General features: G+C 47.0%; 1 protein-coding gene across 25 annotated transcripts in view; it reads left to right on the forward strand.

Moving 5' to 3' along the window:
- Positions 1-25,542, forward strand: part of ARAP1 (ArfGAP with RhoGAP domain, ankyrin repeat and PH domain 1) — a 135,769-nt gene that overhangs the window by 59,517 nt on the left and 50,710 nt on the right. For 8 of the 25 annotated variants that reach the window (XR_014547102.1, XM_083609551.1, XM_083609544.1 and 5 more), the window contains 8 exons: positions 7,623-7,753; positions 8,647-8,717; positions 17,462-17,574; positions 19,429-19,590; positions 21,350-21,473; positions 22,471-22,591; positions 23,378-23,583; positions 24,500-24,606. Coding sequence is in view for 21 of the 25 variants with exons in the window: in XM_083609551.1 (XP_083465677.1) it covers positions 7,623-7,753; positions 8,647-8,717; positions 17,462-17,574; positions 19,429-19,590; positions 21,350-21,473; positions 22,471-22,591; positions 23,378-23,583; positions 24,500-24,606 (1,035 nt within the window). In the remaining 4 variants the exon portion in view is untranslated. Of the gene's footprint in view, positions 1-2,431; positions 3,129-7,622; positions 7,754-8,646; positions 8,718-17,461; positions 17,575-19,428; positions 19,591-21,349; positions 21,474-22,470; positions 22,592-23,377; positions 23,584-24,499; positions 24,607-25,542 lie in introns of those variants that run through there. The other 17 variants (XR_014547101.1, XM_083609541.1, XM_083609539.1 and 14 more) reach the window with 7 other exon arrangements.

A 25,542-nucleotide genomic window follows, 5' to 3' on the forward strand; every position in this document is an offset into this window, starting at 1 on the left:
TAGCTAGCAAGGCCACTTATTATTGAGGGGAAGTGCGTGGAACAGGTCTCGGTGTTTTGATTTCTGGGAATGGAGTTGAGAGATGACCTAACCTGGGGAGAAAACAGCAAAGACCTGATGAAGAGAGCACAGCAGAGGTTATATTTTCTGAGAATCCTCCGGAAGAACCATCTCTCAAAGGGCCTGTTTTACCATGTTACCATTGTACTGTGGAGAGTGTATTAACTTATGGTCTGTGGTTTGGGAGCTGCACGGTCAGGGGGGAAACAACGCTGTCCAGGGTTGCAAAGACTGCGGAGAGAATAATTGTGTGCCCTCTTCCCACCTTGGATCAAATCTACGCTTCCAGGTGCCATAAGAAAGCTGCAGAGATAGCGCAGGATAGTGCGCACCCCGGAAATGATCTCTTTCAGCTTCTGCCTTCTGGAAAAGAAGGTCCAGGGTTATCAAGACCAGGACTAGCCGCCTGAGAAACAGTTTCTATCCAAATGCGATTTTGGTTTTAAACGCAGTGTAAGGTAGTCTGTATGGGAGTATATTGTATTTAAAAATGGGGTATCAGAGTTTTTAGGGGCTAACCAGGTTGGGATAGCTGGGATAGCAGGCTTGTGGGTTTTTGAATGTCTTATGTAGATTTTTCAATTTTGTTGTTCTGTATGGGACAGTGACAATAAAGATTATCGTATCGATGATGCGAGTTGTAGTCCAACAACATCTGGGGACCCACAGGTTGAGAACTGCTGTTTTAAAGTGTGTGTGTGTGTGTGTGTTTTGGGGGGGGGAGGGCAGGAACCTCCCGCTCTGTTTGACGTTGCTCTCTTTGGTCAACATTTGATCTTCCGGATGTGGCAACAGGTTTCCCCCCAGTGCACTCTCCTTGTGCATGTGGTGAGAGTCTGCTGTAGCTTTCCGCATTTCACTGCGCTGTGGGGGGTGGCTTGCAGCGAACACTCGGCACGTATTGTGCCGTCTTTTGTAAACTGCCGCTTTTAGGGTTTCCTCAACCGCTTAGAGAGTTCTGTTGAAATATGAAGCAGTCATCAATAAGTCAACAAACCTATATCCTGGAGCAGTGTAGAAAGGGCTTTTGTTTCCAGGTGGAGCTCTCAGGACCTCAGTTCCGGTACCTCTCAGGTGGGTGCCATTGCCATTCTAAGAGAACGAGGGAGAAATGTGAGCTCTAGCACCTGTTTTTCTGGAAAAATAGCACTGAGTATGCAAGTTCAATATGGTTAATAATAATAACAAGATTTTGTACTGCTCCAGGAAATCTGTGTGCTTTACGCCTCAACAAAAACCAGTGCATTCTCCCTAAAAATACAAATTCCATGTCCGCCCGCAACTTCTTAGTAATAGTAAAATCACACATTTTAAATAAGCAATAGGTGTCTCTTCTCAGTGTGCGTGAAATAAAAAACAAGCAAACCATCAAGAAATCCATTGTGACACACCATCAGAGTGCAACATAGCTGCAATATACATCTTAAAATATCTCATAAATATCACCAAATGAGAATAGGTGTTCACATGTAATAATAGAAAGCTGTTCGACAGTGGAATGGACTCAGCTTTGCTGGGGGTTTTTAAATGGAGGTTGGATGGCCATTTAGGTTAAGAACGGACGTCCAGAACGAATTAAGTTCTTAACCCGAGGTAAAACTGTGTTTGTTGTTGTTGTTGTTTAGTCATTTAGTCATGTCCAACTCTTCGTGACTCCATAGACCAGAGCACGCCAGGCACTTCTGTCTTCCACTGCCTCCCGCAGTTGGGTCAAACTCATGCTGGTAGCTTCGAGAACACTGTCCAACCATCTCGTCCTCTCTTGTTCCCTTCTCCTTGTGCCCTCCATCTTTCCCAACATCAGGGTCTTTTCCAGGGAGACTTCTCTTCTCATGAGATGGCCAAAATATTGGAGCTTCAGCTCCAGGATCTGTCCTTCCAGTGAGCACTCAGGGATGATTTCCTTAGGAATGGAGAGGTTTGATCTTCTTGCAGTCCATGGGACCCTCAACAGTCTCCTCCAGCACCTTAATTCAAAAGCATCAAAAGCCTTCTTCTTCCATACATCACTAGGTACCACTGTAATCAGGTACAAATCCTGCCACAGGTCAAAAACCGGCCCCCATCCTTTCCACCCCATCTCTTACCTGGGGGACAGTGATGTCCCCCCGACTCTCAGCTAGAGAGATGAACGCCCTTCTCCACCAACAGACGCCCATCCTGTATTTTAAATAATAACCACATAAATCAATGCTCCCCTTTGTCAAGAGAGATCCATCAGTGCCGAGAATGCATCCTCAATATATCTTTGTTCAGAAAGGATACATAAGAAAGCAATGAGAGACCCACATTTTAAAAAACGGTTTGCTTTAAAAAAAAAAAAAAAACAAACCACACACCATAGTTCCTCTTTCTTTTTCTGGACCAGTTAAGGCCTGTGTGCATGTTTGTTTTCGCAAGAATCGTTTTAGAAGCCCGATGGTTGTGTTTTGTTGCTTTCAAGTGAGTCCTTTTTCCCCGTTCTGTCTGGGTTTCTCCTTGCTGCTGATCTCGGTGGTGGATTGGCAGGGATCCGAGCGGCCAAGTGGAAAAGCAGGTTTCGAGTCTGCAGATGCCATGGGAACCTGTTTTACTGCAGGACGAGGTTTCTCCAGGAAGGAACGGTCTGCCGAGTGAACTGCAGAATGTAATTTTTGGGAGGCGGAACCTTACAAAAGCTAAAAGAACTGAAAAGCAGCAGCAGCCTGGTTTAATTTAACGGGGTCTGCTGTGGCTGCAGGCCTAGAGATCTAGAAAAACTGCTGATTAGGAAAAAGGAACAACTTCGGAGCCTGCAGCGTTGCAAGGATCTGGAAGTTGTGCCCTCACTCCTGGAGAAGAGAGAACTTCTCAAATCTCTGCTCTTGAATTAACTTGGAAACCTAACTAGCCTCTTTTGTAAAGGGGTTTTTTTTCTGAGCTCATGTGGACGCTGTGTGTGTGGAAGAAATGGACACCTCCCCCTGCCATGAACTGGGCACCCCAGTTTAAGAAGGATACTGACCAGCTGGAAGATGTGCAGAGAGGGTTGAACAAGATGATCAAGGGTCTGGAGACCAAGCCATATGAGGATCGGTTGAGGGAGTTGGGTATGTTTACTAGGACTGGGTGATATCTGGTTTTCAACATCACAATATGGGACGTGGGTGGCACTGTGGGTTAAACCACAGAGCCTAGGACGTGCTGATCAGAAGGTCGGCGGTTCAAATCCCCGCGAGGGGCTGAGCTCCTGTTGCTTTGTCCCTGCTCCTGCTAACCTAGCAGTTTGAAGGCACACCAGTGCAAGTAGATAAATAGGTACCGCTCCGGGGGGAAGGTAAATGGTGTTTCCGTGCGCTGCTCTGGTTCGCCAGAAGTGGCTTAGTCCTGCTGGCCACATGACCCAGAAGCTGTACGCCGGCTCCCTCGGCCAGTAAAGCGAGATGAGCGCCGCAACCCCAGAGTTGGCCATGACTGGACCTAATGGTCAGGGGTCCCTTTACCTTTACTTTAAGCATCGTGATATACCGATATATCACAATGTCTGGAATAAGGATGGAACTATGTAAAGGTGATATCTGGTTTTCAGCTAAGTAGAAGCATTGACTCGCTTCATGGTTTCCCCCACATCGTGATTTTTGCATAGCGCACACAAACACATCATGATTTGCGATATATTGCCAGGTCAAAAAGTATAAAACCAATATCACGATACGGACTTTAAACCGGTTTTGGGTGATATATTGACATCTTGCCCAGCTGTAATGTTTAGCCTGGAAAAGAGGAGACTGTGAGTTGATATGACAGCCGTCTTCAGCTATCTGAAGGACTGTCTCATTGACTGATTGATTTATCCATACGTTCTCCAACCTTTTCCCTGACAGAACTCAAGGTGTTTTCCAGATAAAAGGTAAAGGTAAAGGGACCCCTGACCATTAGTCATGGACGACTCAGGGGTTGCGGCGCTCATCTCGCTTTATTGGCCGAGGGAGCCGGCGTACAGCTCATGTGGTCAGCATGACTAAGCTGCTTCTGACAAATCAGAGCAGCGCATGGAAACGCCGTTTACCTTCCCGCCGGAGCTGTACCTATTTATCTACTTGCACTTTGACGTGCTTTTGAACTGCTAGGTTGGCAGGAGCAGGGACAGAGCAACAGGAGCTCACCCCATTGCGGGGATTCGAACCGCCAACCTTCCGATGGGCAAGTCCTAGGCTCTGTGGTTTAACCCACAACGCCACCCGCGTCCTGGTTTACAGATAAGAACTGCCAAAAATGTAGAAAGACAGAGCAAGCTTGTTTTCTGCTGCACCGGAGGGCAGACCTGGAAAGGATGGATTCTAATGGCAAGAAAGGATGTTTCTGGCTAAACATTAGGAAGAAATGCCTGAGGGCAAAGGTTGTCTGACCACGGAACGGACTCCAATGGAAGGTGTGGGAGTCTCCTTCGCTGGAGGTTCCTAGACAGCGGTTGGGTGGCAGGAATTCATTAGCTGCGATTCTTTCATTGCAGAAATTCTTGGGGCTCTCTTCCAACTCTTCACTTCTATGATCCCCTCCATTGCATTTGCGCATAAAGCAGCCTTTGCCAGGCTGCAGTGCTCCCGATGTTTTGGACTACAACTCCTATCAGTCCCAGCCGGCACATACCATCATGTACTGATGGGATTTGTAGTCCAAAAACTACAAGAGCACTCCAGCTTGGTGAAGTCTGCCCTAGAGGGAGACCTAGGCCTGTGACAACTGCGTGTCCCTAGGTGTCTTTGCACCTCCTTTCATAGAATCGGAGAACTGTAGCATGGGAAGGGACGCCAAGGGCCATCTAGTCCAACCCCCTGCCATGCAATGTGGGGCTCACAGCCCTGAGATTAAGAATCTCAAGCTCTACCAACTGAGCTATCCCAGCTATTGCAGAGCCCATCTAGTCCAGCGTATTTTCACTGGGGCCAACCAGCTTCGTAGCAAAAGGGAACGGGGAACCGATGATTTATTTTGGGGGGAACCAAGTGATTTAGTTTTTCCGCTTTGCTCAGGGGGGGGATCCCCCCTCCTCGTTTCCTGAGAGTAAGTAAATCACTGCCTCCTCCTCACGTGGCGTCCTGAGCTTGGAAGGCAGCGAGAGGGAAATTGCAACAGCAGAGGAAGTCTAATTTTGCTGCGTTTTCTGGTTGCAGCAAAGAACCTTCCTTTGTGCCTCTTCTCTGGGAGCCAACAGGGTGACTCTTGGCCAGTTGCCGACTGGGCACTTCTCTAAAAGAGGATTAGACAAATTCAAGGAGGAGAGGGCTATCGATGGCTACTAGGCAGGATGGCTCTGCCCTCCCTCCACAGTTGGTCCATTGACCACTTTGAGGATGGGATGCAGGTCTTAGGTGAGCCATTGGGTTATAAGAAGCCTCTTCCTAGGATCTTGGCCCCATTTTTAAAAAATCTGGAACCTTGAGTTCCTTTCTGACTCTCCTGTTTGCCTTTCTGTCATTCTATTCTCTTTAAATTGCTGCAAAAGCTCACATGTAGATTGTTACAATAAAGACACCACATTACTAGTGATATTGTTATTATTATTTATTATGTTTGTTTATATCCTTTTATTACGTTTGTTTAGATCCTTAAATTACTTACTCTACAAAGTAATTTAATAGAATTTAAAAAGTACAAATAAGAGAATCTATTAAAACAGAGGTAATAAAAAAAAATAGAGTGCTGCTATTACAGTGGTACCTCGCAAGACGAAAAACTCGCAAGACGAAAAACTCGCAAGACGAAAGAGTTTTTCGTTTTTTGAGTTGCTTCGCAAGACGATTTTCCCTATGGGCCTGCTTCGCAAGATGAAAATGTCTTGCGAGTTTGTTTCCTTTTTCTTAAAACCGCTTGAAGAGGTGCAGTTGCGACTGACCGTGCTTCGCAAGACGAAAAGCATCGCAAGACGAAAAGACTCGCGGAACGAATTAATTTCGTCTTGCGAGGCACCACTGTATCATGGGTTTCAGCAGCTTACAGTAAATCCTCCCAAGGATCTCTGGGAATCACCTGTCCCGTTGGGACATCAAAGAAGAAATTGAGGATAGTTTTTTGAGGGCCTAATCAGTAGTGGTGCCCGCCCTGTGGAACGCCCTCCCAGCAGATGTCAAGGAAATAAACAGCTATCTGACTTTTAGAAGACATCTGAAGGCAGCCCTCTTTAGGGAAGTTTTTAGTGTTTGATATTTTATCATGTTTTTAATATTCTGTTGGGAGCCGCCCAGAGTGGTTGGGGAAACCCAGCCAGATGGGCGGGGTATAAGGAATAAATAATAATAATAATTATACATATTAAATGATTTTTATTAAACAATTTCAACATACCAAATTATCAATCCAAATAATCAGTTACATTCTTGCCCCCCCCACCCAAGGACTTCCCTCAGCTCCCCTCTTAGCCTTATCCATCAAATGTTCAACTAATAAATTTGTGGATGTTTATTCAAAACCTGCCAAGGAGTCCAGATCATGTTCTTGTCTTTTTAAATAATTTGTAAAAAGTTCCCATTCTTCCTTGAAGTCACTTCCTTCTCACGCAGCTTGTATGTCAATTTGGCCAATTCCACATAGCTCACCAATTTTTCTTGCCAGTGTTCTTTAGTTGGGATTTCCTCATTCTTCCATCCTTATGCTAACAAGACTCTTGCCGCTGTTGTAGCATACATAAATAAGTTCTTTATTTTTCTTGGCAGGTGGACGGAGATATTTCTTTTCTCCCTCCTGCACAAGACCTGTTGTTGTTTAGTCGTTTAGTCGTGTCTGACTCTTGGTGACCCCCTGGACCAGAGCACGCCAGGCACTCCTGTCCTCCACTGCCTCCCGCACTTTGGTCAAACTCATGCTAGTAGCTTTGAGAACACTGTCCCACCATCTCGTCCTCTGTCGTCCCCTTCTCCTTGTGCCCTCCATCTTTCCCAACATCAAGGTCTTTTCCAGGGAGTCTTCTCTTCTCATGAGGTGGCCAAAGTATTGGAGCCTCAGCTTCAGGATCTGTCCTTCCAGTGAGCACTCAAGGCTGATTTCCTTCAGAATGGAGAGGTTTGATCTTCTTGCAGTCCATGGGACTCGCAAGAGTCTCCTCCAGCACCATAATTCAAAAGCATCCATTCTTTGGCGATCAGCCTTCTTTATGGTCCAGCTCTCACTTCCATACATCACTACTGGGAAAACCAGAGCTTTAACTATATGGACCTTTGTTGGCAAGGTGATGTCTCTGACTAGAACTAGAACCCAGTGAAGCTGAATATTGTAGGATTCAGATGAAAGAAATAACTTCTTGACACAGTGCATGGCTAAATTATGGGATGTTTGCCACAATGGCTCTGTTTTGCCTCCATGGTCGGAGGCAGCGATGCTTCTGGAAACTGCAGGAGGGGAGCGTTGCTCTTGTGTTCGAATCCTGCTTTCTGGTTTGTCCCAAGAGGCACCCTGTGAGAACAGGATGCTGGACTCGGTGGCCCAAGGGCCTGATCCTGCCGGGCTCTTTGGATGTTCTTCTGAGCTCATGAAGCGGCTGAGCCAGGAGAACAGTGCCAGCTTTGGGGCTGATTTTAAAGCGAGGTCTCTGTTGTTTCTCATTCCAGTCCTCCTGTGAAAAACCACCTGCAAGATCCTGAGCAGCCGCCCGCGCTCTTTCCCCGTCTGAAGATTGTGGAGTGGACGGGCGTCCCTGAGCCACCTTCGAAGCCTCCCCTCCTCTTCCAGACGGACTTGGGTGAGTGTCTGTGACTGGCGGAAGAGAAAGCTCAGTGCTGTGTGATCCCTCCGTCGCAGGGGGTTGGACTAGATGCCCTTTGGTGTTCCCTTCCAACACAGCGGTTCTGTGATTCTGCGAAAGGGGTAATTGGAAGTCTGCCCGCTTTCCCCAACTTCACTGTTCAGATTCTGAATGTGAAGTTCTGTTTTGAAATCTGGGCATGCGATACATTCTGGCACCTCTCAAGCGAGCACCAACAATATCGCCCACCTTGGAAAACCTCTTCTGGTTGGAAAAGACAATAGATTTTGGTCTAGGTGCACAATAGGGCATTCCTGGAAATCTAAGTCACTCTTGTGTGTACCACAAAATGTCAACATCGCAGAAAAATGGGTTGGTGTCAGTTTTAATCTGGTTTTTAGTCTTTTAGCTTTCAGAAGCCTTTTGTCGTTCATCTTTCTCTGCTACAATGTTACCGTCTACTCTTTTGTAAACTGCTTTGAGATTGGTTTTAAAAAAAGAATAAAATATTCATAATAGTATTTAAAATAATATCAGCAGCAGAAAAAATAATATCAACAACAATGAAATTATATCAATGAAATCAATTTCAATAACAGGAGAAAAATAATACGGCAGCAACAACCCTCCCCAACAGAACCCCCTAAACAACACCCCTGTCCGAGAGTCTGTTCAGCAGCCTCAACTTTTGCAGCTGGAGTCAGTCCGGACCAGCTGGGAAAAGTCCTTCAGGCAGGGAGCAGGTCTTCCAGGACTCACAGCCAAGGTGATTAGTAGCCATGGAGAGCCTCCTCCTCCTCCATGAACGTGCTTAATCCTCTTTCATAGCCATCACTGCCTCCTGTGGCAAGGAGTTCCATAGTTCAACTATGCCTGGTCTGTCTCCGCAGATGATTCTGATTATGAAGATCCCCCGTTTGAGGAGGAGATAGAAGCTCTGGCAGAAGAAATGACTGACAAGGTAGGTCCGTATATCTCGGGGGGCCATGCTGTCCATCTCATCCTCAAAATAACTCGGAGGTTGCCTTCCTCTCCCGGATGTGCTAATGCAGGAGTCAGCAAATTTTTTCAGCAGGGGGCCGGTCCACTGTCCCTCAGACCTTGTGGAGGGCTGGACTATATTTGGGGGGGGGGAAATGGACAAATTCCCACAAATAACACAGAGATGCATTTTAAATAAAAGGACACATTCTACTCAGGTAAGCCACCCCCCACGACTCTCCCCTCCTTTCTCCACAGCACCGGACAAGCCCCGGTGGCTGCTTACCTGTGTCTTATAATAATTATAATAATAATAATTTATTATTTATACCCCGCCCATCTGGCTGGGTTTCCCCAGCCACTCTGGGCGGCTTCCAACAGACTATTAAAATACAATAGTCTATTAAACATTAAAAGCTTCCCTAAACAGGGCTGCCTTCAGATGTCTTCTAAAAGTTTGGTAGTTATTTTTCTCTTTGACACCTGGTGGGAGGGCGTTCCACAGGGTGGGTGCCACTACCGAGAAGGCCCTCTGCCTGCTTCCCTGTAACTTGGCTTCTCACAGGGAGGGAACCGCCAGAAGGCCCTCGGAGCTGGACCTCAGTGTCCAGGCAGAACAATGGGGGTGGAGACGCTCCTTAAGGTCTACTGGGCAGAGGCCATTTAGGGCTTTAAAGGTCAACACCAACACTTTGAATTGTGCTCGGATATGTACTGGGAGCCAGTGTAGGTCTTTCAAGACCGGTGTTATGTTGCCTCGGCGGCCGCTCCCAGTCACCAGTCTAGCTGCCGCATTCTGGATTAATTGTACTTTCCGAGTCACCTTCAAAGGTAGCCCCACAGAGCGCAATGCAGTAGTCCAAGTGGGAGATAACCAGAGCATGCACCACTCTGGCAAGACAGTCCACAGGCAGATAGGGTCTCAGCCTACGTACCAGATGGAGCTGGGAGACAGCTGCCCTGGACACAGATTTGACCTGTGCCTCCATGGACATTCGTGAGTCCAAAATGACTCCCAGGCTGCACACCTGGTCCTTCAGGGACACAGTTACCCCATTCAGGACCAGGGAGTCCTCCACACCCGCCCGCCTCCTGTCCCCCCAAAACAGTACTTCTGTCTTGTCAGGATTCAGCCTCAATCCATTAGCCGCCATCCATCCTCCAACTGCCTCCAGACATTCACACAGGACCTTCACCACCTTCACTGGCTCCGATTTGAAAGAGAGGTAGAGCTGGGTATCAGCTGCATATTGATGGACACCCAGTCCAAACCCCCTGATGGTCTCTCCCAGCGGCTGCATGTAGATGTTGAAAAGCATATTGCAAGCAGCAGGGGCTGGCAGTGGCAGGGTGATGAGCAGTGCGTGAAAGGGCTCCGGAGAGGGGCTGGCAGCAGCAAAGCCCAGCCCCCTTACTCTCGGCTCTAGGGTGGGTGGGGAGAAGCCAGGGGGAGGGAGGGAGGAGGCGTCGCTGAACGCGAGCGGTGGCGCAGCCCAAACGATCAGATCCACGCCAATCCACACGGCGATTCCTGGACCGTCTGTGGGCCGGATCCAGAAGGCAACTGGGCTGGATCCGGTCCCCGGGCCTTAGCTTGCCTACCCATGTGCTAATGGGTTGTCCCAGCCACTCTGGTTTGTTCAAAGGCTTGGGACTTGTGTTCAGAGTAGGTGTGCCTGTTGAATGTGCAGCAGCGGAGATCATTCTGTTTACTTTAAGGGTTAAATCTGTTATTGGTAAGTCAGCTGACCAAGAGGGGCAGGGAAGGAGGCGTTGCTTAGCAGCCAGGCGGAAGGGCTTGAGCCTCGCTGAGCTAGCACACGCTCTGATTGGCTGTGTAGCCTAGAGGAAGTTTTCCTCTGTGTTTGGTTGAAAGCCTCGGTGTCTAGCACGAGGCCTGATCATAAGAAAAGTGAAAGCTTGCTTTCTCCTTAAATCGCACACTGGTTTTGTTCATTTTGCTCAGTTAAAAGATAAGCAAGAGGACCCATTAGCGAACGCATGCCTCTAGTTAAGAACTGTTTCAGGTTAAGAACGGAGCTCCGGAACGAATTAAGTTCGTAACTAGAGGTACCACTGTGCTACCAATAGAGTAAAGAAAAAGAAAGAAAGTGTTAATATTTTCAGGATGATATTAAAGAACAGCAACAGCTGAAATACCACTGGTCTGCTCCTAATCTGCTCTCATGTTTGCAAGTTTGCTTTTTCCCAAAACCTGTTCCTTTTTTATTTTATCTTATTTTAAACTTTTGTTTTGTGGCGTCTTCAGCGGCTTGAGCTATGAGATTCCTTAAACCCCTGAGCCCTTTCTAAAGGAATAAGGGGTGGGTGAAAGACGAAATGAAACATGAAAACTAAATGAAAAGGATAGAGAAGAGGACAAATTCATTTCCCCTGTCTCCTCTTTGTTTCTTGAAAAGAAGTGGTGAACATATGAACATAGTAAGCTGCCTTAGACGGAGTCCGACCACTCATCTATCTACCTCTATATGGTCTGCACTGACTGGCAGTGGCTGTAAGAAACATCAGAAGAGCCTCCTGGATCAGGCCAATGACCCACCTTGTCCAGCATCCTCTTCTCACAGTCGCCAACCAAATGCCTGTGGGAAACCCGCAAGCAGGATTCGAACCCAAGGGCCCTTTCCAGCAAGGAAGCATTGCTGCGTCTGGCCGTGGAGGCAGAGCCCAGCCACCCTGGCTAGTAGCCATCCATAGCCTTCTCCCGCTCCATAAATTTGTTGAATAATCTTTTAAAGCCATCTCAGCTGGTGGTCCTCTCTGCTTCCTGCAGCAGGGAGTTCCGCAGTTTAACTATGTGCTGCTTGAACAAGCCCTTTCTTTTGACTGTGCAGAATCGGGGGGCGGGGAATCAGTTAAAAACAGGTATTCAAAAACAGTATTATTACAAATACTATTATTATTATTTATCAAATTAGTGTACTGCCCTTCATCCGTAGAGCTCAGGGTAACACACAAGGTAAAAACACGCAAAAAGGATTTTGGCATGTGAAAGAAGGGCATGAGAGAGAGCTTGGTCTTTGGGTGGCCTCTAAATATCGTCACTGTTACAGTGGTACCTCTGGTTGTGAACAGGATCCATTCTGGAGCCCTGTTCACAACCTGAAAGGAGTGCAACCTGCGTCTGCGCATGCACGTGACGTAATTTTGCGCGTCTGTGCATGCGTGAGCTGTGAAACCCGGAACTAACCCTTTCCGGTACTTCCGGGTCACCGCAGAACGCAACCTGAAAAGACGTAACCTGAACCGATCGTAACAAGAGGTATGACTGTATAAGAATTTAAGGTCTCAAATATATAAGTTCAGTGTTCATAAATGTACAAGGCAAACACATACATAGGTATATAATCCACATGTCTGAAATAATAATAATAATAATAATAATAATATCTTTATTGTCATTGCCCCCTCTCAGGGACAACGAAATTACTTGACTGCTCCATAAAAACACTAATTAAAACAATACAGTATAGTACAGCAAGAAAGATTAGATGACTTTCAAAGTCCAGGCTTCCCATTCAGGGCCGAGATCGCTCTGGAGAAGAAGCTGTTCTTAAGACGGCTCGTTCTTGTCTTCATCGTCCTGTATCTCCGTCCCGACGGCAGGAGCTCGAAGAGACAGTGACCAGGATGCGATGGATCTTTTACTATGTCCAGTGCCTTCCTATGGCACCTTGTGGCATAAATCTGCTCTAAGGTGGAAAGTGGGCAGCCAACAATGCTCTCTGCTGCCTTAACAACTCTGCCCAACCCCATCCTGTCCTGGGTAGTACAGCTTCCGTACCACACACATAAGCCATAAGTGAGCACGCTCTCAATGGCACAGTGATAGAAGGCAAGCAGCAGTTTCTGCGGAAGATGGTTTTTCCTTAGAATTCTCAAAAAGTACAGTCTCTGCTGCGCCTTCTTCACAAGCCCCCTTGTGTTGACACTCCAGGACAGATCCTCTTGTAATTCAATGCCCAAAAATCTGAACGTTGTTACCCTCTCCACACAGACCCCATCAATCAAAAGTGGCTGGATATTGTTCTTCTGTCTCCTGAAGTCCACCACAAGCTCCTTTGTCTTCCTTGTATTTATGAGCAAGTTGTTAGCTCTGCACCACTCTGTCAGCCGCTCCACCTCATCTCTATAGTCCGTTTCACCCTCCCTTTCAGGGATGAGCCCAATCACGGTTGTGTCATCTGCAAATTTGACAACCCTATTACTAGGGTGAGCAGCGACACAATCGTACGTGTAGAGAATATAAAGGAGCGGACTGAGTACGCATCCCTGTGGTGTTCCTATGTTAGTCTTAAGCATTTTAGAGGTATAAGGGCCCAACCGAACCCTCTGGGAGCGGTCTGACAAAAAGTCCAGTATCCACCCACAAAGTGATAACGGAAGCCCCAGATCTTCCAGTTTAGACATCAGACGTTGTGGTAGAATGGTATTAAATGCCGAGCTGAAATCTAAAAAAAGCAGTCTGGCATAACCCCCCCGCTGCTCCAAATGTGCAAGGACGGCATGGAGGGCAATCGCCACAGCGTCCTCTGTCGATCTTTTCGTTTTATAGGCAAATTGGAATGTGTCCAGTCCCTCTGGTAGGCAGGCAATGACATGATTTCGTACCAGCTTTTCAAAGCACTTCATGATTATAGGTGTGAGTGCTACTGGACGAAAGTCATTCAGATCTTCCGGGTTAGGTTTTTTTGCTATTGGAACGATAATAGAGGACTTTAGGCAGGATGGAACAATAGCCTGGGCTAGGGATCGATTTAAAATCCCAGTGAAAACTCCTGCTAGTTGATCTGCACAGTCTCTCAATACCCTTCCAGCTACCCCATCTGGCCCTGTGGCCTTCCTTGGGTTGATTCCCTTCAACACCTTCCTCATCTCTTCTTTTTCCACAGAGACTGCTACATTCCTTTGTACTGATGATGGTGATGGTAGTGATGATGGCAAAGCCTTCCCAGGGAGTGGTGGTGGTGGTGGTAAAGCCTCAGCAGGTGTTGCTGCAGATGTTACTTCAAAACGGGCAAAAAAGGCATTCAAATCCTCTGCGAGGGATGCCCCTCCCTCGTCTGCCAGGGAATCCTTGGATTTATACCCTGTTAATTCTTGTACACCTTGCCACACCTGCCTGGTGTTGTTACTTTGTAGATGATTCTCCAGCCGCTGTCTATACGCCTCCTTTGCTACACGGATACCTCTCTTTAGATCCGCTCTAGCTAAGCTGTACAGCGACTTATTTCCACTTCTGAAAGCAGTATTTCTTGCCTTTAGCAACCCCTGGACCTCCCTTGTCATCCAGGGCTTCCTGTTTGGGTAGATCTTTATCCGGCGCCTCTGTGTTACATTGTCAGTGCAGAACCTGATATAGTCCAACACTTGCTCAGTATGAGTCTCTATATCCTGTTGGGCGAATACCTCCCAATCGGTGTCATGAAAACAGTCTTGTAGTTGTTGGGATGCTTCAGCTGGCCATATTGTAATATCCCTCTTTATAGCTGGAGTCCGTTTCCTCAATGGAATATATTCAGGAGTCAGGAGCAGGGACACGTGATCAGATTGGCCTAGATGTGCCAATGGTTCGGCCTTATAGGCCTGTTTGACATTTGTATACAGCCTGTCCAGAGTCTTTTCTCCCCTGGTTGCACACTTTATGTGTTGATAGAATTTAGGTAGAACCAAATAGTACAGGAGAACAAGCCAGAAGTCATTTTGACTCTCCCAGTGACCACAAATATTCCTCTGCAGTTTGTCATTGTCTCTGTGCTCACAAATCCTGTCTTAAGGGCACATTTAAGATATTACTAGGGTGTGAGCCTGTGACCTGGACTCAGGAATTAAGTCTTTATCAGCACAAAAGAATGGCCAGGATGCCCAGGTAAAAGGATTCAGTGACCATTAACAGGTTTGCTGCCAGACAGGATGCTGCTGTAGACAGCCCCCGGTGATGTATTTCTGCTGGGGACCACCTCTTTCTGTGATGCATGCATGATGTAGTGGGCAATTTTAAATGCGTCTATATAAAAGCTTAGGGGACGCAGGTGGCACTGTGGGTTAAACCACAGAGCCTAGGACTTGCCGATCAGAAGGTTGGTGGTTCGAATCCCCGCGACGGGGTGAGCTCCCGTTGCTGGGTCCCTGCTCCTGCCAACCTAGCAGTTTGAAACCACGTCAAGTGCAAGTAGATAGATAGGTACCGCTCCGGTGGGAAGGTAAACGGCGTTTCCGTGCGCTGCTCTGGTTCGCCAGAAGCAGCTTAGTCATGCTGGCCACATGACCCGGAAGCTATACGCCGGCTCCCTTGGCCAGTAAATCGAGATGAGCGCCGCCACCCCAGAGTCGGTCACGACTGGACCCAATGGTCAGGGGTCCCTTTGCCTTTATATAAAAGCTTGCACACCAATGTTCTGGGTTCCTCCTCCCTCCTGTGTGTGTGGGGGGGGGGGGGTGAGCACCCTGTTGCAACAATTTAATAAAATCAGGCTTACTAGCTGGTTTGCTTCTCAGTGTTCTCCGGTTGGCCTCTGTTATTTTCTCCTACCAACAGGGAACCCACTTAAGGACCCTGTATGGGCTCTTGGGGTACCCCGTAAGGGAAAAAGAGCCGATTTTGTTTGCTTCAGTCACTGAGGAAGTAGCAGTGGGGACAGAGAAGCTGAAATCTCTGATTCTCTTTGCTCTGCTATGGCCCAGGGGGGAAATTGCTGATGTGTTTCTCAGCAGAAAGCTCCCGGACGGTGGTTCTTTCAGCTATAAATAGAGGGGTTCTGTGCAACATCCGGTTGCATCATGCGCCAGAAGCAAGGAGGCGGTGAAGCAGCCCCAGCCGAGAAGGAGGACAGCTTTGACCTTCCAAGCACCGCTCTGCACCCCAAGCAATTTTTCATTTGTGGTGCATGGCAATAATTTTCAGGCGGGGCTGGTGCCAGACCCAGGGAGCAGGGTGGGACGTTTTGCAGCCACTTCCTGGTTCCTTGCATTGTTTAAGAGCTGTGCGCTGTGGTCTAAACCACAAAGCCTAGGACTTGCCGATTGGAAGGTCGGCGGTTCGAATCCCCATGACAGGGTGAGCTCCCGTTGCTCGGTCCCTGCTCCTGCCAACCTAGCAGTCCGAAAGCACGTCAAAGTGCAAGTAGATAAATAGGTACCGCTCCGGCGGGAAGGTAAACGGTGTTTCTGTGTGCTGCTCTGGTTTGCCAGAAGCGGCTTAGTCATGCTGGCCACATGACCCGGAAGCTGTACGCCGGCTCCCTCGGCCAATAAAGCGAGATGAGCACCGCAACCCCAGAGTCGTTCGCGACTGGACCTAACGGTCAGGGGTCCCTTCACCTTTTGCAGAGCTGCAACATGGAGCCATTTCACCGATCAGGTCAAAACTCTCTGAACTGTTTTTAAAGCTGTCATCTATTTGATTTTTTTTTTAAATGTGAAATTATCCCCCCCTATTTTTTTTTTAATTAAGTTTAGAGAACCTAGCAACACATGCTACCTTGGGCAAGAGCTGGGCAAATTAGGTTTTAATTTAATGCTTCCACATCTGTGTGGGGCCACTGCAGAAAAGGCTTGTTCTCATAGCATTGGAATTGTGAAGTTGTAAGGGACCCCAAGGGTCATCCAGCTCAACCCCCAGGAAAAGCAGGGATCTCAGCTAAAGCTTCCAGGACAGATGGCCGTCCAAATGTATGGGGTGTCAAAAAAGTTTATTTATGTCTGCCACTACTGTGGCCTGTGTTTCGTTAGCCCAAAAGTGGAAATGGAACGAGGTCCTAGCTAAAGAAGAACAGCAACTTAAACTGATGGAATATGCACAAGTCGCAGACTTAACATATAGAATAAGAGAACAAGAAGAACATAAGATTAGAGAAGATTGGGAAATATATGGGAAATAGCTGTGTGCAGCTGAAAACTCTGGCAGCAATAAGATAAATTCTTATAAGTTATGAATAAGTTATGATGGCATACGGAATGGTTTAGTTTATATAAAATATGCAGGGATTTATGCTATACAGAATGAACGATGGAAGGAGAAGAAGGGAAGTGATTGATATTTTAAGATTGTATAAATGAATATTCTAAATTGTAAAACAGGAAATTTAATAAAAATTATATATACAGTGGTACCTCAGGTTAAGTACTTAATTTGTTCCGGAGGTCCGTTTTTAACCTGAAACTGTTCTTAACCTGAAACACCACTTTAGCTAATGGGGCCTCTTGAAACAGATGGGGCCTCTGAAGGAGCGTCTTCACCTCCATCATTCTGCCCGGGCACTGAGGTCCAGCTCCAAGGGCCTTCTGGCGGTTCCCTCCCTGCGAGAAGTGAGGTTATAGGGAAGCAGGCAGAGGGCCTTCTCGGTGGTGGCACCCGCCCTGTGGAACGCCCTCCCATCAGATTTCAAGGAAATGTCTGACTTTTAGAAGACATCTGAAGGCAGCCCTGTTTAGGGAAGCTTTTAATGTTTAACGCTCTATTGTGTTTTTAATAGTCGGTTGGGAGCAGCCCAGAGTGGCTGGGGAAACCCAGCCAGATGGGTGGGATTGTTGTTTAGTCGTGCCCGACTCTTTGTGACCCCATGGACCAGAGCATGCCAGGCACTCCTGTCTTCCTGTGGGGCGTTAATAATAATAATAATAATAATAATAATAATAATAATAATAAATTCTGAGGCCCGGGAGCTTTTCGAAGTGCAACTCCTTTTTGTCTTCTTCCCTCTGCAGGACGACGTGGCGGTGGAGTCGACATCCCAGAAACGTCGCTCTGCCCGGTTCAGCAGCCTGATGAGCGAAGACGAGCTGATTGAGGATTATTTCAAGGAGGAGTCGCCCACCAAGTGAGGGCTGCTTTGGTTATGTTTGTGCACGTGTGGGCGCGCGCGTTTTGGCAGTTCGAATCCCCGCAACAGGGTGAGCTCCCGTTCTTCGGTCCCTGCTCCTGCCAACCTAGCAGTTCGAAAGCACGTCAAAGTGCAAGTAGATAAATAGGTACTGCTCTGGTGGGAAGGTAAGCGGCGTTTCCGTGCGCTGCTCTGGTTCGCCAGAAGCGGCTTAGTCCTGCTGGCCACATGACCCGGAAGCTGTACGCCGGCTCCCTTGGACAATAAAGCGAGATGAGTGCTGCAACCCCAGAGTCGGTCACGACTGGACCTAATAGTCAGGGGTCCCTTTACCTTTACCTTTTATCTGGAAAACACCTTGAGTTCTGTCAGGGAAAAGGTTGGAAAGGGAAAAGGTCTACGTATTTAAGTTACAGAGCCTAGGGCTTGCCGATCAGAAGGTTGGTGGTTCGAATCCCCGTGACGGGGTGAGCTCCCGTTGCTCGGTCCCAGCTCCTGCCAACCTAGCAGTTCCAAAGCACGTCAAAGTGCAAGTAGATAAATAGGTACCACTCCGGCGGGAAGGTAAACGGCGTTTCCGTGCGCTGCTCTGGTTCGCCAGAAGCGGCTTAGTCATGCTGGCCACATGACCCAGAAGCTGTACGCCGGCTCCCTCGGCCAATAAAGTGAGATGAGCGCCGCAACCCCAGAGTCGTCCGCGACTGGACCTAATGGTCAGGGGTCCCTTTACCTTTACCTGGAATATCTGGCCTCGCCCTCTTGTTTCCAGGGATGCCTTCGAAAGCTAGGAAGGAGTTTCCGCTTGAGAGACAAGCTATGCAAGGTCCAGAAAAAGAGCAACCGAAACGATCGAGGGGGTCGTAGTGTTGGAAGGGACCCAGCTGAACATTCGACGTGGCTTCCACGGCTTCCGATTGAGTGCAGGAAACTCCTGCAGCTAATCAGAAGGCGCGCCTTGGTTTTTGAACGTTTTTGGAAGTCGAACAGACTTCCGGAACTGATTCCGTCCAAGAACCAAGATCCGATTGTATATACACAACACCCACGCTCTTCCTCCTCACAATGACAATGGATAGATCTATGCCAGTTTTTTTATACAGGTAGGTAGCCGTGTTGGTCTGCCGTAGTCGAAACAAAATAAAACAATTCCTTCCAGTAGCACCTTAGAGACCAACTACAGTGGTACCTCAGGTTACAGACACTTCAGGTTACAGATGCTTCAGCTTACATACGCTTCAGGTTACAGACTCCGCTAACCCAGAAACAGTGCTTCAGGTTAAGAACTTTGCTTCAGGATGAGAACAGAAATCGCGTGGCGACAGTGGGAGGCCCTATTAGCTAAAGTGGTGCTTCAGGTTAAGAACAGTTTCAGGTTAAGAACGGACCTCCAGAACGAATTAAGTTCTTAACCCGAGGTACCACTGTAAGTTTGTTATTGGTGTGAGTTTTCGTGTGCATTCACACTTCTTCAGATACTGTGAGTAGATCGCAGTCTCTAGGGAGTTGGACGTGCTTGATCTAGACCAGGGGTTGGCAACCTAAGGCCCGGGGGCCGGATACGGCCCAATTGCCTTCTCAATCCAGCCCACGGACGGTCCGGGAAGCAGCATGTTTTTACATGAGTAGAATGTGTCCTTTTATTTAAAATGCATCTCTGGGTTATTTGTGGGGCATAGGAATTCGTTCATTTCTTTTTCCAAAATATAGTCTGGCCCCCCACAAGGTCTGAGGGACGGTGGACCAGCCCACGGCTGAAAAACGTTGCTGACCCCTGGACTAGCACCTAGGAGGCCTGGGTTCGAATCCCCCCCCTGCAAGGCCTGATGTGTCACCCCTCTTTTTTCTCCACAGCAGCAACCACTGGAATGACTGCGGGCTGAATTCGTACTCCGGCAGCACTCTGTCCATGGGCGCCTTGAGCCTCCACGGCGACGGGATGAACAGGACAGACTCTTCCTCTCAGCTCTCGCCTGTCATCAAGGCGGGCTGGCTGGATAAGAACCCGCCTCAGGGGTGAGCAAAGCAAAATTGTGCCTCCCCTGCAAAAGCCGATGGGAGTTGTAGTACCAAAACACCTGGCAGGTTGGCGGTGGCTGCCCTTGTGATAACGTGCGCCTGGTTTTATTAAGACCCTGATCTGCTTCAAGCCCCTGTGTTTGTTTGCAGTGGAAAAAAGTCACGGAAGCAAGAAATTGCACAAAACAAAAGAATTGCCGTGAAAATCCCTGAAACGAGAAGTATTCGATTATAGAATTGGATGAAATAACAAAAAAATAAAAAAATAAAAATAAGGAAAAGTTAACTTAGAATTAAACAAAGACTTAACGAGATGCCGGCTACAAAACTCGTTTCACTGAACTAATCAGTTTCCTCAGAAGGAAATAAAGAAATTTATAAACCTTAAATGATTTTAAGTGATATCAAACAAACTCAAGAGCAGGGCTGAAACGCTTCCTTGAGTTTACATAAAACGTATGAAAACCTCAATGACAAGTTTTAAACATAGCCCTATTTAAGAGAACCAAGCAGTAGCAATAAGAAATTGAGATTTTAAGTTTCAAACAAACTCCGAAACAGGGCAGAAACTCAAAAACAGGGCTGAACGCTCCTGACTGCTGATGTTAAAGACTCCAGGCACAGGTTCAAGAGATTTTTCTTTTGCCCCGTTGCTCCCCACCCTCCCGGGGAAAAAACACTGTTTGCTGCTGAATCAGAACCAATAACCATGTTCAGAAAAAACCCTGTTTGCTCCTTTTCGGTGGGAAAGCGGCTGGGCAAAAGAAAAACCGATTGGATCCGCTTGGGGGCAAATCTGCTTATTCAGTTAATTTGACAGGCAGCATTGCGGCTTGGCACGCCACCCCCCCCAGCGCAATATAAATCTAATAATTAATAATAATAATAATAATAATTGCCCTTTTTGATGCACTGGGTATACCAGCCAGTTTTCAAAACCGCTTTTGTGTTCCTGAGTGCTCTAAGATGCTTTGTCAGGTTTCTCAATGGGGGCTGTAGTTCCATAGTCTATCCCCCCCGCCCCCCGGCTCTATAGAGTTGAGTCGGCAGCTCTTTCCCCAATGTTGTGCTGCTGTTTTTCCAGCTGCAGACATGAAAAAGATTAGCGGGCCCTGAAATGCATATGGTTGTCTACAAACAGATTTAAGAATGCCAGCCTTTAACCCTGGAGGGTTAAAGAAAGAGGAAAAGGGTGTAAAAAGTATAAAGATAGAGGTAATCTACATTAGACACAACAACTTCGAAAGAGTAAAAATTTTGAGGTCTTAGAACAAAGGAAGGAAGTTAATATGTGATTTTGTATGTAATGATTAGATTAGAAGGATGATATTGTTTTATTTGTAGATGTGTGTTTTTGTTTTTTGTGTTCTTTTTTCTCTTGTGTTTTTCTTTTCTTGTTTGTACTGTTTTATTTTGGATTCAATGTTGGTAATTTTTGTTGTAATTTTGCACTGAACAAAAAAATAAAAGTAAAAGAATGCCAGCCTCGGATCAGGTTGCATCGCCTGTCCCGTGATAGAAGAAACTTCTTTCAAGACAATTTTATTTTATTTCGTAAAAATTATATATGCCGCTTGACTGCAAATAACCACAAAGCGGTTTACGAAAAGAGATTCTCCTCCGAAATGATCCTGCGGTTTCCATGCGGTTATAAGCTGCTTTGGGTTGTCTTGGGCAAGATTATTTAATAAATGATAATAAAATAATGGGGTGGGAATCCTGCCATTTATTGACCGCCTGATTTTACCTCCTTAAGGACCACCCTGCTGACCCACAGAGCACCCCAGTTAACAGTCTTTTCCGGCTCCAGGTCCTATATCTACCAGAAGCGATGGGTGAAATTGGATAGCGACAACCTCCGCTACTTTGACAATGAGAAGGTGAGCGGGGGAAAGATAGGTCCATGCAGAGCGCAGTTAGACTGTGGAACTCCCTGCCACAGGAGACAGGGATGGCCGCCCACTTTGAAAGAGGGTTGGACAAATTCATGGAGGAGGGGGAAACAATACAAAGAACCCCTTTGACTCCCCCCCCCACTTTGTGGATCCTTAGGTTACAATTCCCAACCCCACCACATATCTTTTATTATTCCAATTTTTAGCAAACCCTTAAGTACCCCTTAGTTAAAAAAATTAACTGCAAGTTTTAAATCAATACTGCTAATGAATTTAATTGTTTCCAGTAATTTTTCCAATAAATTATATACTTGCCCCCTTCTTTATTAAAAAATGGGTTCTTCCTGGTTTCTAATTCTTTCCATTACTGCGTAGTCCATTAATTTCATCTGCCGTTCTTCCTTGGTCGGCATTCCTGCTTTCCATAAGGCTCTCCTTATGGAAAGCAATGGGGCTAGATGGGTTCGGAGGAATAGCCTATCCCTTTCCACATTCTGCACCAATTTTGTGCCCTAACTCAGCCCCCCCCCCGCCCACCTGCAGGATAAATTTAAATCAGTACCAGCCATCGCTTCCCCCAAAGAGTGCTGGGAAGTGTAGTTCTTTATAGGGGCTTAGAGTCGCTAAGGTAGGGTTGCCATATTCCAAAAAGTGAAAATCTGGACAGAACTGAAAATAATTGTTTTGAGCTATTTTTAAGGCTTCCCCCCCAAAATACTAGGAATTAAATATTGAGTGCCTCGCTCGGTCCCCATATTTCCCATTGTGCCAGTCTCCTGCCCCTGAAGAACTGCTGAGAAACTGGTGGCTGGGTTTTGCTTTTTCCTCTGCCCTCCTCATCCTTCTTTCCTTGCATGTGTGCGTATGTGTCTGTTGCATTTGTTTTGATTGCGAGCCTGCAGGTAGCGTACAAAAGCCACGCTCCGAATGAATCGTCGCGATCATACGTTCTGTTGACCAACCTCTCTTTCCAATGTTGCAGGACGTTTACTCCAAACGCCTCATCCCCATATGCTGTATTACCCGTGTGGCCAGTATCGGGGACCAGAAATTTGAGGTGATCACCAACAACCGGACCTTTGCTTTCCGGGCTGAGACTGACGGTAGGTGAGATTTTTCTCCCTTCCTCCCTCTCTCACAATGCTATTAAATTTCCTGTTTTACAATTTAAAATGCTCATTTAAACACCCTTAAAATATCAACGACTCCCCTTCTTCTCTTTCCATGGTTCATTTTACATATCATAAATCCCTGCATATTTTACAAAAAACTATACCACTCAGTATTCTATTATTGCATGCATCAAAACTTATCTATGCTGTTGAATTCATCTTAATACTGGCAACGTTTTCAGCTGTACACTGTTATTTCCCATATATTCAATAAACATTTTTCCAATCTCCTTTAAACATATGTTCTTCTTGTTCTCTTATTCTAATGTTAAGTCTGCAAGCTGCGCATATTCTGTCAATTTAAGTTGCCATTCTTCTTTGATTGGGACCTCGCTCGTTTTCCATTTTTGGGCTAACAAAACACGGGCCGCAGTTGTTGCATACATAAACAACCTTTTTTGACACCTGGGAATTTCAGTCTGAATTATCCCCAGCAAAAAGGACTCTGTTGGTTTTTTTTTTGAAAAGTACATTTAAACATTTTTTTCCAATTCATTATGGATTATTTCCATAATCCAAAAGAGAGAACTTCTTCATATAGTTCAACTGTGGAACTCCTTGCCACAGGAACCAGTGATGGCCACCTAGATTCTTTGATTTCTCCTCCCCTGCTGGGAGAACGTTATACACGGGACCCCCCCCCACAACGAAGTAGCGCCGTCTGAGAACAGTTTCGTTTCGTTTCCCTAAATACCAACGGTGTCTCCTGCGCTGCAGCGGATCGCAACGAGTGGATCAGGGCCCTTCAGAAGGTAGTGGACGAGAAGAAGTCAAGGTGTTTGGACAGAGCGTCCGCCTTCCAGGTGCCCGGCGGCAGTTTCGACTCGGTGGACAAAAGCGGCTTCTTGGAGCTGCGAGGATTTAAAAACAAGCTGTATGTTGTGGTGGCCGGGGAGAAAGTTTTTCTCTACAAGAACGCAGAGGTGAGTATGCACCACAAGTGAACTGCGGAACTATCTGCCACAGGAGGCCGCCAATTTGGATGGCTTCAAAAGAGGATTGGACAAATTCATGGAGAGGGCTATCGAGGGCTCCTAGCTAGGATTAAAAACTTCCCTAAACAGGGTTGCCTTCAGATGTCTTCTGAAAGTCAGATAGTTGGATGAGATAATTGATTACGGTCAAAGACCAGCTTGCATAACACAATAAAAACAGCGTTCATAAAGATAAAATATACAACCAGAGCAGATTGCAGCAATAGCTCATGAGTTAAAATTGAGATATATACATACACCCGTACAACTGAGATTTGGGCTGCCATAAAAATTGACCCTGAGGTGCCCCAAAGGGCGACTTCAGCATTTCCCTAGTAAGCTATTTTATTCTAGAGGATGATCTGTGCCTACAAATTTGGGCGCAGAATCTTGCTACCAGCCAGGTCGTCTTGTGATCTTTGCCTAAGAGGAGAGAATTAAGTTTAGACTTGTCTGAAAGATCGGCAAGCCTCTTCAGCGAAGGATCAATGGTGTCTCTACGAATCTCAACATAAAAAGGACATCTAAAAATATATATGTTTGGGGTTTCCTATTTCCCCTAATGGGCAGGCGCAAAGTGCGTACGGGACTCTTCTATAGGAAGTCAGATAGTTGTTTATCTCGTTGACATCTGATGGGAGGGCGTTCCACAGGGAGGGTGCCACCACCGAGAAGGCCCTCTGCCTGGTTCCCTGTAGCTTCGCTTCTCACAGGGAGGGAACCACCAGAAGGCCCTCAGAGCTGGATCTCAGTGTCCAGGTTCAATGATGGGGGTGGAGACGATCCTTCCATTGTGAAACCACTTTCCAATCCAGTACGGATTGCAATTGAGGCCTCGCTTCCAATTCTTGTGCTCTCGGCTTAGGAATTCCGCCTGGGCATCGGGATCACCTACATCGAAATGAACGTGGGCAACGTCAAGGATGTGGACAGGAGGGGCTTTGACTTGACGACACCCTACCGGATCTTCAGGTAATGACGGCTGCTAACGCAGAAAGGCCTCATCCTGCCCCTGTGTGTTTTGGGAAAGGGCTGAGCTCAACAGCCGCAGACTCCCTTGCTTTGCCACAGAAGAACCCTGGTTCCATCTCTGACATCTTGCAGTCGTTGAAACTTCTGGGTCCCAGTTACTGGAGATTGCAGGAAGGGAGAGGCCTCCGGGGCCCGGATCCGGCATTTCCCATTAAGGTTGGCCACAGTGAGAACAGGACGCCAGACTAGATGGGCAGGCTATTCTTGCATAGTTCTAGTTACAGGTAGGTAGCCGTGTTGGTCTGCCGTAGTCGAAACAAAATAAAAAAATTCCTTCCAGTAGCACCTTAGAAACTAACTAAGTTGGTTATTGGTATGAGCTTTCGTGTGCATGCACACTTCTTCAGATACTAAAATATCCGCCCGATGAAGTTAAACAACAGATCAACAGAGCCAGACTGATACCCAGAGAGAATTTGCTGCAAGACAGACCCAAAAAAGAAAATATCAGAACACCACTAGTAATCACATACAGCTCCCAAGTTAAAACAGCACAACGCATCATCAGAGATCTACAACCTCTCCTAGACAATGACAGTTCTCTTTCTCAAGCTCTGGGAGGAAAACCTTTCATCGCCTACAGACCCAATCTTAAACAACTCCTCACCCACAATAATACAACAACCAGACTTAACATGGACACTGGTACCAGAGCCTGCAATAAACCCAGATGCCAACTTTGCTACCACATACACCCAGACAGGGACGCGGGTGGCGCTGTGGGCTAAACCACATAGCCTAGGACTTGCCGATCAGAAGGTAGGCGGTTCGAATCCCCACGACGGGGTGAGCTCCCGTTGCTCGGTCCCTGCTCCTGCCCACCTAGCAGTTCAAAAGCACGTCAAAGTGCAAGTAGATAAATAGGTACCGCTCCGG

Source organism: Podarcis filfolensis (genome assembly GCF_964270895.1).
Source record: "Podarcis filfolensis genome assembly, chromosome: 4".
NCBI lineage: Eukaryota > Metazoa > Chordata > Lepidosauria > Squamata > Lacertidae > Podarcis > Podarcis filfolensis.